Source organism: Carya illinoinensis, chromosome 2 (genome assembly GCF_018687715.1).
Source record: "Carya illinoinensis cultivar Pawnee chromosome 2, C.illinoinensisPawnee_v1, whole genome shotgun sequence".
NCBI lineage: Eukaryota > Viridiplantae > Streptophyta > Magnoliopsida > Fagales > Juglandaceae > Carya > Carya illinoinensis.
Genome location: NC_056753.1, coordinates 8,249,210 through 8,264,124, shown reverse-complemented (window position 1 = coordinate 8,264,124; position 14,915 = coordinate 8,249,210). Strand labels below are relative to the sequence as shown.

Sequence of the window (14,915 nt, the reverse complement as noted above, 5' to 3'; positions counted from 1 at the left end):
GGTAGTGAGGTTAGATTCTTACCTTTGGTGACGGAGGTGCAGACGGATGGCGACGGCAATGGAGATGAGAGAAAGAGAGAGAGATTGAAAGTTTCAGGGGATCATGGGGGATGGGGGTTTTATACCAAACGACGCAATGTCTTTTGGTATGGGGGTTATTAAAAAAAACCCCCCAGGCATGAAACAACGTCGTTTTGTCATGCCTAGGGGGCTTTCTCTATATATACATCTATAATATAATATTATATATAATATTATATATATGTATATATATGGAGCAAGGCTGAACGCCCCCCCCCCCCCCAATCCCCTACATCTACGGCACGGATATCTTGCCTAAACTGGGAGAAGCAATGGGGTGCGTGGCCTCACTACCCACCCCTAGAATGTGTTGTTGTTCTATGTAAGACATAGACATATGAAAAAGTGCTAGACCAATTCTCATTAGCCAAGAACCTATCTAGCCTTTCACTGATACCATTATTCATGCCCCTCCTATTACACCATGTGAATTGAGGACCCTCATAACCCAAGTTACTTAGCAAGTAGTCATCCAGTAGCTGTATAAATTCCCTCATTCATCTCTCAAGCATGGTGCTTCCTCCCATTTTCTGTTATCTAAAGAGAATCTTATTAAGGTCTCCAAAAACTAACCATGCATGAGCTCCCTACCCCCTCAATGATTTGATAAGGTTCCAAGTGTCACTCCTCTTCTCAATTTCAGGATTTCCATAAACATCAGTTAAAAGCCACTCCTTTCCACTATCAACTTCATAAACCATAGCATTTATATGATGCTTAGAGAAGCTGTTAATACTAAGTTGAATCCCTTACTTCCACTTTAGAGCTAGAACATCACTTCTTTCTTCACTTGCCACAACAGAGCAACTTACAAAGCCCACCTTAGGTCTAATGTATTCCATATTTTTCATAGATGATTTTATTTCCTAAATAAAAAGCACCATGGAAACTTCCTTCTGGACTAAGTCACGAAGTGCTCAAACTCCTTGCGGGTTCCCAAGCCCATGGGAGTTCCAACTTATGATTTTTATAGCTCTCAGCAGGGCTAATCCACAACCTCCACTGTTTGTGATTGTATGGTACTTGGTTCTTGTATTCACACTTTTTGGGTTTTCCTTCCTTGATGTCCATCTGTTGTCTCAAAATAATGCAACTTCTTTTATGCCTTCAAACTCTACTGTGCTTAGGAAATAGCAATTGAGTCTTGGTTAGTTTTCTTCACACATTGCCACTTCCTCCCAATTTTGGATAGTGTGGGCTTGAGCAGTTGGGTTAGTGGCCTTCCTCATTAGCCCTCCCAACCATCATTGGGAACTCACATTCAGAACTCGTGCACATCGTTTCTCTGCATGATGTCTAATTGATCATCCTTCAGTTTACTCAGCACCATATTTTCACCTTCCATACTTGGCTCATTTCCTTCTATCAGCGTATTAATGTGACTGGCACCAACCATGGGATCAATGACCATCCCCTACCCCTCCTTGATCACATTTTCCTCTTGTTCACCAACCAACTTTCCATCCCTAATTTCCTCTCCATAAATCATGTCCCGAGAATCCTTCATAGTAGATTTGCGCACTGAATCCTCCTTTTCCCCTACCTTAAATTCAGCAGTCCTCCAATCAGACTCTATCGATCAAACTAGCAAGGAATTCCAATCAACGGGACCCTTCTACATCTTGTACTCTCCTCCCTGTCTCATAGCAGCCCCTACACATACCCATGGACCAAATGGCAGATGATCATTCTTTTGCATGTCGTGCTGAGTGTGCTGCAAATTGCCTTCTTTATGGTTATGGCCTAACCTCCCACAGGCATAGCATAATGGCAATTGTTCATACACAAATTTGATCCAACATGAACCAAGCGTACCTTGATTGATCATTTTACCATGCATGAGTGGTTGAGTTATATCCATTTTCACTCTTATTCGCAAGTATTTATCTCCATGCAACGTCTCCCTATTCTACAGCAACTCCCTCCAGAGTTCCAATTACACTACCAATTAGCCTCCCCACCTGTACATTCATAGCGTGTAACGGCATATCATATAATCTAACTGAAAATGAGGCTTCTATATTTTGGATCTTCGTAACCTATAATTCTCCTTCCATTGCATTTAGAAGTACGAGATTCTTATCAAAAGACCAAGGCCCTTCTTATAGAACACGGTTTTTATCACGTTCATCTTCAAACTCAGAGCGATATTACAATCGAGAAGCATTTAAAAGTATGATGAAGAAAGTTTAGAAGTTTGAATATCCATGACTTACTTAATATAAATAAATGGTAGTAAATATGAATGAAATGTATATTTATGTGGTTTGGCACTAAAACCTGTGTCCATGGATGTAAAATGCAAAATTCAATATAAATCGAATTAAGTACAATCTCCCAAGTCCTATTAAAGCCCTCTACAACCGTCCATCGTGTGGAGATTGAGAAAGAGGATGTGAAGCAATATGGTTATCTCTTCTTTTAAAAGTTGAATCTCTCTTTAACTTCTTGGTTCTCTACTTTGTCTATCCCTTGTGTCAATTTTATCTTATCTCTTTTTTAGTCTTTGTCTTGTCCCATCAACTTTAATTTTTTGTCTCTTCTTTCCTTATTAGTGAATTTTAACTTGATGTATTGTAGCTCCATCGTGTTACTAGTGTTCAATGTATCTTTTGAATTCCACTTGAGAAGTTACTGTGATGCCCTTTGCACATTGATGTATATGTCTATTTTGACTAATCAAGGATGACCATTCATTAAACCGACGTGGCAGTATTATGCCAGCTAACGTGGTAGGAAGGCAATAATGGAGTATAACTAAACCGATCGCAAAAGGTGTCTAATTCATTCTTAACAAATTTCCTTTCTTTATCCATTTGATTTTTTAATCTTAAATCATTACACATAATTAAACTAATTTTATTAATAGTAATTATAATATCATCATATGTAAGATTAATAAAAATCAATAGTACCATCTGATTTTACTTATGATTCTTGTACCTTTTGAGCAAAGTAATAAGAAAGTTTGACTTTGAACTTTTACTTTCAATATGGTTGTTGGCAATCATTTATAATTATAACTTTAGTTATAAATACATCTTTATACCGACGAAAATCAAATAATTGAGGGCATCTTAAATTACTTAACAAATTACTGATTTTTTCTGTAAATTGAATAGGATCACCAACAAAATACTTAGTTAATATGAATATGAAAGTATTAACAACATCTTTTAATGGTTGATCATCTTCTGTTTTAATTATTTGCATTCTTTCATCATGCTTACATTGATTGAATATTATATTTCTTTGTTCACTTGAAAGATAAGGATCCCACAAGCCTTCTACTTATTTCTACTAATATGAACTCATAAAAATGTTGGGTTTTCTTAATGTTTTGTGGGATATAATGACAATCTAGTAAGAGAAAAGTATCGAGTATTTTCTGGAGATCAGACAGATGCTAGATTTCAACCTCAATAGGAAACCAGTGGGGCTTAATAAAGACAGAAGACATAGAAGGTTTGGATAATGATGGAAGATTAATAATTTGAAAAGGGATAGAAAAAGAATGAGAAACAGCTTTTGAATATACTGTTATATTTATTAATTTTGAATGGTAAATAATTATTTAATAAAAAATAGATAATGATAGGCCTACTTCCTACCACCCATTTATTACTCCATAGTGTATTTAAAATTTTTATTTATTTTTATTAATTTATTTAAATATTTTTTTAACATCCTTTATTTAAAAAATATATATAAAACTTCACTAATAGTCAATTTTTTAACCATTAAGTAAAAATAATAATAAGGGAAAAATTTTTAAAAATAAAGATAGTAGTAAATAGGTGCTAGGAGATAGTAAGTCTATCATTATCTATAAAACAATTATTCAATTCGAGTACGTACAACCGACGTGTGCAACCACCGTGTAACCATTTTACCATGTCAGCATCTGTAAGAAATTTAAAAAAAAAAATTGAGAAGCCGACTGAAACTTGGGAAGAAGAAATCTAAAAAGAGGCATTACTAAAGTTTTTCATTCTTTTGTCCTTTGAGTGAAACTTGAGAAGAAGCATTTCATTTTTTCCATCTTTCATTTTTCATTCTTCGAGGGAAACTGGAGAAGAAGACATCGGACTGGAACTTTCAATCACAAACACCGAAACTCATTTTGATTAAAAGAAAGAAGGTAGAAGAAAAACACCCTAACTCATGAAAGAAAAATTAATTAATAAATTAAATATAGAGAAATTATGGTCAAGGAGACCAAGTCGAACCGTTCATCATCTCTCACGTCAATCATGTTCCTATGTGACTACAAGGCCAGAAAACTGGAGGCGAACTTGGCCATAAGGGTCGAGAATTCGTTAAAGTTAATGACGTCATCACCATTAGAGTTGGCATCATGCATCATTTTAGAGAGCTCGTGATACGTCAAAGGGTGACCCATTCTGGCTATAAAGCCAGTGAGTTCGGCCATCATGATGTAGTCGTTACCGTCGCAGTCGTCCAAGAGCTGCTCTTGGTTGATGAGCACCTACTCACTCATGTACGGCAAGATGGCCTAAACAAGCACATCGAACTCGACAGTGCTATTGTTGTTGGTGTCCATGTTGGCCAGAAGGACATGGAACTGGTCGTTAGAGAGCTTAAGGGCGAGTGAGCGAAGAAGGGCCACCAATTCCATCTGGGTAAGGTTGTCATCGAAGTTAATGTTGAAGCACATGAAGGTTTCCTTGAGATGCTTCAGCTAATCTGATTGGAGCTTGGCCATCGTGAAGCTAAAACATACCAATCGAGGACATGACAAATAATCTTAAATCTTTTGCTAAAACCAAAATTCATAGACGATGCTTGTAACACCCTGATCCCAAAAGACCATAGAGTTACCTCCTTTTTTGTTTTTCTTTTCTAAGCAAGCTTAACTTCATTAATCTAAGAAAATGATACATGAGGAGGGGGCGGGGTTCCCCAACAAACACCCCAAAGCAATAAATAACAATGTGTAGTGGTGGGAAAAAAAAGAGAGGGTTTATTTGGCATCAATTTCATGATCTCTATCCATGTCCTACAAGAGGACGCCATCTTATAAAAAGATGGAATAAAGGTGTTTGCAAAAAAGTGAACAATGGAACCACTGCTTGTGACAGTGGAACCTCTACTGGAAGCAGTGAAGATGGCGGGTGCACTGTCACTTGTTGTCTTGAGATGATTTTTAGAGAGGTCCATAATCCCTCTTGCAAGATTACGTTTTAGGGAAAATGATAACATAATATAGTAGCCGGACTCTAAGCCAAATCGACGGCAAAGAAAAGATTTACAATCAAAAGCCGCGCCAAGACGCGGTTGTGCTGTGCATGGAAAAAGGGATTTACTTCCTTGAACATGAAGATCGACGACTGTAGAGGCTGGAAAGGTTGCATGTATGCACGTATTGAATAGAAGTTGCCGAAAAGTAGGAGATCGGCAGGGTCGGCACTACGGGAAGAAAACTAAAGAAAAAACTAGCGAAAATAGGCAAACAAAAAGGTATAAAACCAATGAAGCCTTTAGAGCCAGTTAGGGGAGGAGGTGGACGGAGCCAAAACTCCGAATCCCCTCTGCCCAGTGAAGAGGAGTAAATCTTGGAAGTTTGGTCGGAGATAAGGTCTGAGTGAGTTTGGGAGAGAGGCTACAAAAATTCGCTCTTGCTTGTAAGTGAGTTGGCTCCCTTTACTCCATATCAACTCCACTAACATAATAAAATAAACTAGGCACTCCATAAAATACTAACTTATTTATTCAATAGAAATATTTATGACTGTAACGCCCAGATCCTGAAGGACCAGAGAGTCAGCTCATTTTACTCCATATCAACTCCACTAACACAATAAAAATAAACTAGGCACTCCATAAAATACTAACTTATTTGTTCAATACAAATATCTATATCTCTCCACAAAAATACTAACCAAAACTCTCAATAAAATAGAATAACAACTCCACAAAGACTCAAATTACCCATAACTCGATGTACCAAAATAACCGCCAAAGGTAAACCCACAAAATATGATCCTCCAAAAAATACTTATACCCATAACACTTATTCATATATTTCATCAAACTTTTCTAATACTTCATACTTGTGTTCTCCAGCTGAACTATAAAAAATATCTGAAAAATTTTATGGAGATAAGAGGTGAGTTATCAACAACTCAATAAGCAGAGGACTATATTAGTATGTAAACATGAGCATTTACAGAGATCAAAATGCAGAACAGAACATTTTCATTTTCATTTTCAGAGTGCGCCATGGGAAAGAATAGTGGTAATATGTTTCAGTTCTAATATGCACCTGTTTGGGTATCCACAGATGCACAACCCTACGACTGGGATTAAACGTGGCCTCTGATTTGATTTGATGATGATGATGAATCAGATATCTTATGCCAAAGTACTTTTGAATATGAATATTTTTAAAACATTGCTCTGATTTTTTCCATATCACATCACACAAAAACAGATACCATGTACATCTCTCGTGGTAGGGTCCCTTAACTGGACAAAACAGAGATAAAATCATATTAGAACCAGATAGTTATGCTAAAGATTTTTCAGATACCACATCTTATAAAAAATGAGTACTGACTAGAATCATATCATATTCACATTCAAAAATCTTTTTATTCAAATCTTTTGGCATAGCATAACTGATCACCATCATACCATAACATCATATCACATCAGAGGCCATGTTTAACTCCTATGGTAGGGTTGTACAAATCCCAGTAGCTAATCGAGTAGAAACAAAATGTGAATCTTCCCCTTATTTATTCTTCGAGCCCTGAGTGTACACACAGGAAAAACTACTTTGTTTCCAAAGTAAGTGCACCAGAAACAGAATAGTTGATACCAACCCAAACAGAAGCCACTATTAGCACCCTTGGTAGGTCAAACAAATCACCATCCACAAACCATATCCAGATTCATAATGTCATACTAAAAGTTTTCAGAAATCACATCATATCATATCAATGTACAGAACACCTTCAGAACATAATAAAATCAGATCACAAAAACATAATTTATACACAAAATTTCATATTTACTCTCTCTTGCACAGTTCAAAAACTGAATGCCAGAAAAATAAACTCATGTCTATATCAGTCATGACAAAAATACTTTCTCTTTCATCAAAGTTCATGAGTGATGTCGAACAAATAATTGAGATTGTTTCATAATTCTTTTCATAACATATAATGCACATTTTCATAAATCAACCTCAATTTATTTTATTTTTATGCAAAATCTAGTATAGGAACCTCGCTTACCTAAACTTCTTGGCTTTTTAGAATTTTTCTATAATAGTATAGAACAAAAGTCAATCGTCACCTATAAAATAGTCACGTACTCTTATAAATTTCCAATCGAACACGTATATCATCAAGTGCTTAAACCTAAATTACTAAGTAACCCTATTTTTCCTTAAAAATAATCTAAAACTCTCATAACCTTATAGTATCATAAATTCTCAAATTCATTGATGTCTGCCCAATATTCACTTAATCTAATTCTCACTTATTCACAAGTTTATTTTAAAAAAATAAAAACCCAACCCGTTTAAAAGAATGAAAAATCGTTGAAATAAAAATATTGCCCAATCCAAAATAATTTAGAACTCGAACTCGACGCAAAAAAAAAAAATCAATATAACTTATCATAATACACTCAAAATAAAAAGAAACTCAGTAGAAAATAAGCCCACTGAAATAAATGCTTAAAACATCATGATTTAAAACTGAGGGCATAAACGTAAACTCGCAATCTCCTCTTCCTACCACGTAACACATAAAGAGCAAAAACCACCCTCTTTTCTTGCAGGGCAGTACCACGCTAGATCACCCAAGGTACATGGCCACAGAACTCACCGTGAAAGCAGCTACGAGGTGGCGAAGACAAGGGCGGATCAGGTGGCTGAGCACTGAGAGAGAGAGAGAGAGATGAGAAATAGAGAGAGAATCTGAGAGAAAGAGAAGTGAGAAGGTGCCGGTGGCTTACCGTGAGAAGGAGAGGCAACGTATGCAGGAACCAGGGCTAGGTGGTGATTGTGTGTGGCTAGCGATATGGAGCACAGAGGCGACAACAAGGGGCAACACCAATGAGAGCAAGAACTTGCTCTATTTTTTAGAAGTAAAACAGAGGTGGTTTTTGGGTGTTAAAGGGAGGCTGTGGCTGGGTTTCGGATGGTGTAGGGGTCAATGAGAAGGTGCGACTAGGTTGCTCTATTTCAGATATGGGAAAACAGGGGACACACGGGCTGAGTTTCTGTGGCTTTCTCTCGGTTCGTACGTTAAGATGCAGCGGCGGAAGGCTGAATGGATCACGGCAACTTACAGAGGTGTAGGCCAGGTTCATTGGGATGGTGGCTGCTACGTGAAGGAGGTGTTTTACAAGGCTTAAGCTGCGGCAACCCTAACTTGGAGAAGAGAAGTTGGTGCAGCGGCACTTATTCTAGAATAGAGGATGATTGATATAAGCATGAGATTGAGGGCTAACAAGTATATATAGATGAAAGGAAGACCAAAAAAGCCCTAAAGATGAGAGAAAGAGGCATGCATGTAGTGGGAATGTAAGTGATAGGGGTGAAAATTGACCTCATCGGTGCGGTTTTTGGATAAGACTGATGCCGACCGACGAGGTGAGATTTGTCGGAGCAACCGACCGTAACGGGTCAATGGGAAGGAGGAAAACCGTCCGTATCTACTCTGGCGGCTCTCTAGCAGTTCATGGTCGATTCTCGGTTCCTCTAGCGGCGCTGGTGCTCGGAGAGAGTAGAGAGAGAGAGTTACAGATGAGAGAGAGAGGCTATGAAACCCAGGTGAATCGGAAAAGAAGAAGAAGAAGGAAGAAGGAGATCAAAACGATGCCGTTTGGTTTTAAATCCAACGGCGTCGTTCTACTTATTTTTTTTTTTCGTTTATCATAGATAAAACAACGCAGTTTGCTTTAATACAAACGGCGTCGTTTACATGTGTTTTAATTACAACAGCATTAAACGATGCAATTCCACTTAAATTTAAGTGGAACGGCGTTATTTTATTTAGGTATAAATTAAAAAAAATATATGTATATGTTGTCGGCCGGTTCAGTGGTTTGAGCCTGCCTCAAACCGCAACCGAACCGACGAACATCGGTTTTATTCATTTTCTGCTGCCCGCCGACCAGTTCCTTGGCAGTTCCAGCCGGTTCCTGATTTCGACGGCCGGTCTATGTCGGTCACGATCAGTTTGTCGGTTTCTTGTACACTCCTAATAAGTGATGGAGCCGTGCATGCAAAAGAAACTGCACGACGTAGAGTCTACATGATCTCTCAGACTTGGGCTTTTGGGTGATTAGATAGGGCCCATTTCAAAATATTTGGGCCTACGATTTTGATAATGTAGGAAATTTGTAAAAATGGTTTTTTCCTGAATTTTGGATCTCGATTCAATCTAAAAGAAATAATCCAACTTATTTAAAAGACTATCTCGGCCCATAAAAAAATTTTTAACCAAAATATCAAATCTAAAAAAAATTATAATTCATCAAAACATAGATTTTAAACCCGTAGTTTACTAAAAGAACTTATTTGAAAACTCATATAGCCTTTTCGTAAATATAAATGTAAAATTATTTTTTTAAAATAGTTTGACATTGAACTTAGATGTTACAATTCTTGTAAGCGAGAAGGGTAAAAACGAATGGAAGAAAGGGGAGGATAAAGAGAACAGAGAAATTAAGAAAATGCACTTCAATTGCAAACGAAACGCAAGTTTTATTTTTTCCACGTGGGAAACAATTGCCCGATGTTCTCTCCATCCGTTTGCTTCTTTTTTTTTTTTTTTTAAATGATAATAAATAAAAGTAGAGAGAGGTGCGTAAATTTCTTTTTTAATTATCATTACAGCTCAGAGAGTGGCCGCCCACATAGATTGGCCCTTTGAGCGTCATCTTCGTCTCAGCTATGCATCAGCCAGCTACCGGCCAGGTATACTCTCTTGCACCCATTTTCTTTCTCGTATTATCAACATTACCACTTACTTCTCTTTCACCTCTTGTTGTCTTCATTACCCTCTGGTTGAAGCGGACCGAACTACAAGATGTAAAAAAAGGTTCTTGTTGCTCAAAATTTTAGGGCGCGTTTCGTTTTTGAGCTTCCAGTTTTTTCTCAGATTCTCCTTCTTTTTGGCCAAGAAAGGAAAGCTGTGCAGATAGCGCGTTTATTGAAAAAGAAACAATCAATCAATCCATCCCACTATTTAAAAAAAAAAAATGAGGAAAAACTGCCACTTTTATACGAGTCGGTAAATTCAACATACACAAGAGTGTCATTTAAATTCTAAATTGGATCCAACCTGTTCAATGTTTTTATTCTTATATTTATTTATAGTTTTTGGCAGAGGAAATTTGCAATGTTACGGAGTAAACGATTTGATTTTTTGTAGCACTGAATTGGAAATGAGTTTTCAAAATTATTATCATTTATAGGGTCTGTTGCTTTTATATATATATATATTAAAAGTGATTTTTTATTGGTTGCATGTATTTGGAATGTAATGAAAAGTAGTTCAATACCCTTAGGCATTCATTGTCGACAGTTTCCTTGATCAAAGCACCCTTATGAAGTCCTTGCAAAAGGTATCGGAGTCCTATCGGATACTTTTTATTGCCATAAAAATATTCTTGCGAAGGGAAATCGCCATCTCCATTTTTGTATCTTTATGTTTGTATTTTTCCTATTTTCTTTCCATTTGGTCGTGGTACGTGGAGAATGTTATATCAGGAAGCCTGGATTTTTTTCCCCAGATAGGATATGCTTTGTAGAACACTTTCTTATTAACTCTTTGCCTTTCTTACTCTTATAGCATTTTTGTATCCATAATGCTTCAGCAAAGTCATAGAAATGAACCTAAATCAAGAGTATATCATGTTTGCATTGGACTCTTGATTTTAGTCAGTTTTTGTGGCAAGTATTCCACGGTCATTGGTTTGTTGGAATGCGATTTTTGTATCTGCAATCATAAAACTTAGAAAAGTAAGTTGTGACATCTGCTCTGCCTGATCGTGCAGAGTTATTCTTGCATATTGATACCATGATCTTAGCTCAACCACAACAAATTTCTAATAAATTCGTTTCACTTACTCTTCAGGAAGATTTAGAGATCTTGGACAAAAGATTCAAGAGGCATGAAGATAATCTTGCATTTCTTAAGAGTCGAATAAAGCACTTAGATGAATCTATACACGGTTTAAAAGGTATGTTGTTTCGTTTATTTTATTTTCTTTTCTTGTTTTGGGAGAGGGTAGGGGAGGATACTTATACAAATGAAGCTTGACAATAGAAAGTTGTCCAATGCTGCATTTACGGACATTATTTTTTTGAAATTATTTTTTATATGATACTGCCATGCCTTTGCTCTGCTGACAAAGAATTTAGGGAGTCTTGAAAGGTATCATTCAGAAAATGTGGCTGAGACAGTAAGTGATAGTTCTTTGCATACTGAGGTGGAAACAAAGATATTGCAGCGAGAAAACTCTGCAGCTGGCATCCTTTGCTGGTTGAAAGCTAATCGTTTAAGCCGAGCATTGGATTTGGCATTAACCAAGGATGTTCTGGGTGTTGTAGCTAGTCTTGCAAGAGTGGATGACGAGAACCTTAGCAGGTCAGCAGTTTTCACCCTCCATCTGTTTTCTTTGTCATCCGACTGTTGAAAAAGGCAGATAATTGAGCTATTGTTTATTCCGAGTTTTTTATTAGTGAAATTTATTTTCTTGATTATCTGTGGTTTTGTGGAACTTTGTTTTTTTTTTCTCCACTCTTGGTTTTCGCTGCTGTCAGTGATTCTTTAGTTCATGTACTTTACCCAAACAAATATAGACTATTGGTTTCGTTGCTAGCCATTCCAAAATTCATCATTGGCTGGAGTCTAGACATGTGGACTCTTCATGGGGTTCTACATGATATTAAGATTCCCCACTTTTCTGATTTAATTTTAATGGGGATAATCCTAGAATAGTTTCAAGAATGGTAGATGGAAAGATTAATATTTATAAGTTTTTTAATCTTTCCTCTCACGTTGTTTCACAGACTTCTCTCAGAGTACTTGGGATTGGATACCATGCTTGCGATAGTTTGCAAGACATATGAAGGAGTAAAGGCTTTGGAGAATTATGATGGGGAAGGCTCAGTAAATAGCAAAACTGGTCTACATGGGCTTGGATCATCTATCGGAAGGAGGATAAATGGCAGATTCCTTGTCATATGTCTTGAAGATATAAGGCAAGAGTCTCCTACCCTGTTATGTTTGAGTAATTATTGGTATTTAAATAATCTAATTTTTGTTTGTTCTTAGATCATATGCTGGTGGGTTTGTAGAGGATGACCAACAAAGGAAACTTGCTCTTCCAAAACCAAAATTACCAAACGGGCAGTGTCCATCTGGATTTCTTGATTATGCAGTAAACATGATCAATTTGGAAGAGAGAAATTTATCTTATCTCACTGCCAGTGGATATGGTTTACGAGAGACATTATTCTATGGACTCTTTTCTCGTCTCCAAATATACAGAACCAGAAGTGAGATGCTACTTGCTCTCTCATGCATAACTGATGGAGCACTATCTTTAGATGGTGGGATGATCAAGAAATCTGGTGTATTTGCCCTTGGTAGTAGGTTCGTGTCAGATTAAATGCAAGTTTCATCCTTTTTAAGGCATTTGTTAGTAGTCTTTTATTTTCCCCTCTAAAAATTGGCAATTATATTCCAATTTTATGTTTTTTCTTGTGATGCTCTTGCAAGGAATAAAAAAATTGCACTCTTTTTTTATTATTGTTATTGTAAACTTCATAGAGAATCAAATGTTAATTAATCAGAAGACCAGATTTATGTGCTCCCCCAAAAAACAGGACAGCAAGATTTATGTGTTACAATCTGAGCATCTTTTATAAATTGATGTTTATTTCTTTACATACTAATCGTAAACCTGCACGATGCACAGGAATAACTAAGGGTATGTCTGGACACTTGGATTTCTCAGAATTTTATGAATAGTAGTGAAATGGTTTGAGTAAAGATGTTTTAATGGGTTTTGGGAAAAGAAAGAGAAAAAGTTGAATAAAAATATTATAAAGTTATAAAAATTATGTAAATATTTTTTTTTTTTTTTGAAGTTTGTAAAAGTTGTATTGATTTTTATGTTTGACTAATGATTAGGTAATGATTAGATGAAAATTTTGAAAATTTGAAATTAAAAAATGTTTTGTGTTTGAGTGATGCTTGAGGATGAAATTATGAGAAGTTCTGTAATTCTCATAGTGTCCAAACATGCCCTAAGTATACTTGAGGCATCTTTAAAAGAGTATCAATACTTTTTAATCAGGAAACAATTTTATTGATAGAAATAGGCTAAAAGAGTAGCAATATTAGCACCTTGATTTTCAAAATCTGGTTGAGCATCTTGATCTTCTCTCCCTTGCTCTCTTCTTTGCTTCTTCATAGACTAAGCTTAATTGAAGAAGTTAAAAAAGTCTGAATGATTATCTCTTTTTTTACTTATAAAAAAAAAAATTAAAAAAAGAGATAATCGTTCAGACTTTTTTAACTTCTTCAATAATTGTAGTTACAAATTAAAAAGGCATGAGTTTGGAAAGAAACGTGTTAGGAAAACTGACTCTCAAATGAAAATTACTGATGTAGATATATTATTCTCATTTAATAATGTTGGTTTTAATTATATGTTATTTAATGTGAAATTGATGACATACAATGGGAGTGGATGGTGTTGCTAATTATGAGCAAAGCTCTCTTCAGGAGAATGAAGGGTCTTTTTGTTATAATAGAAATGTGTGAAACTCTGCTTTAGTTCTTGAGCAGTATTGAGTACTTTGGATATGTTATAAATTTGAGCCCCATATGCTTTCAGTTAAGATTCTTTTTCTTTAAATCAATTTTTTTTTTCTCTAATTTGAAAATTTGCATGAATGACATTGTGCCATCTGTTCTATGTCGTTCTTTATTTTGCTCTTATATATAGTCCATTTTCAGATTGTTCAGAAATGACACCTTTGTTATTGATATCTGATGTCATTGTACCACTTTAAGCATGATAATGAACAACTTGTCTGATTTTAGGAAAGATATAGAGGTAAAATTTCCTATAGCCTCAGTGAGATTTAATGCACCTGCAAACTACACCCAAACTGAAGATATGATCAGGATGCTAGAATGGGAAAGATCTAAAATTGCTGAGGACATGGAAAGAGAAGAACAATTGTACAATACAATGTCCTCTGTTATAATCTTCCCACAGAAAGATGAGCCAATGTGATGCACCCCTTTCATGGCTTCTTGGCAAAGTAGAATGAAGTCATGAGATTTGCCTCTATTATTGCCATAGTTTTTTTTGTTGACTAGAGGGGATATTACTGGAACCTCTTGTAAGCTAAATTAGCTGGTCTCTCTCAAACTTGGAGATTTGGAATTATTAACATGATTTGGTTTCAGAGGAAGTTTATGTTGCTTGATCAACATGTATGTAATTTTGTAACTTTGCTGTTGAATAGAGCTCAGCAGAGTGCGTTTTGTTTTAATTGTGAAGCTATTTACTTTTTCTAGCAGATGATATGCTGCCTCGTTTAGTTCTGTGCCTACTTGCATTTACATTGTGACAATTTAATTGTATAGCTTTTTTATCTACGACACTCTTATGACATGAAAGTTTGTATTTTAGAAGTCCTGCTGGACTTTTCCCCTTGCTTTTGTTATAGATTTCTGTGTTGGGTTCTGATTAACTCTTCTTATTATTGGAAGCTTGTTATAATTATTAGTATATGTTAGAACTGGTCTATCTGGTTATGGTGGGTT

The 14,915-nt window shown here is 36.0% G+C and overlaps 1 protein-coding gene and 1 pseudogene across 2 annotated transcripts; one reads left to right on the top strand and one right to left on the bottom strand.

Annotated features, from left to right (window-relative positions):
• Positions 1–4,348: 4,348 nt before the first annotated feature.
• LOC122299907 lies at positions 4,349–4,807 on the bottom strand (annotated as a pseudogene).
• A 5,090-nt stretch (positions 4,808–9,897) lies between these two features.
• LOC122299892 (protein DEFECTIVE IN MERISTEM SILENCING 3-like) lies at positions 9,898–14,689 on the top strand. Of its 2 annotated transcripts, none has more exons than XM_043110376.1 (6): positions 9,898–10,039; positions 11,202–11,307; positions 11,489–11,714; positions 12,140–12,331; positions 12,405–12,725; positions 14,184–14,689. In XM_043110376.1, exons 1-6 carry the CDS (start codon positions 10,016–10,018, stop codon positions 14,377–14,379), a joined length of 1,065 nt encoding a protein of 354 aa, XP_042966310.1. In that variant the 5' UTR covers positions 9,898–10,015; the 3' UTR covers positions 14,380–14,689. The 2 variants fall into 2 exon arrangements, with proteins under 2 accessions (XP_042966310.1, XP_042966318.1); XM_043110384.1 differs by lacking the exon at positions 9,898–10,039 and adding an exon at positions 10,436–10,689.
• Positions 14,690–14,915: the final 226 nt, after the last annotated feature.

Coding starts and splice junctions, on each gene's coding strand:
- LOC122299892 (XM_043110376.1), top strand. CDS start 10,016: ATGCATCAGCCAGCTACCGGCCAG. Junction 10,040..11,201: donor ATCAGCCAGCTACCGGCCAG/GTATACTCTCTT, acceptor CTTACTCTTCAG/GAAGATTTAGAGATCTTGGA. Junction 12,332..12,404: donor ATATGTCTTGAAGATATAAG/GCAAGAGTCTCC, acceptor GTTTGTTCTTAG/ATCATATGCTGGTGGGTTTG.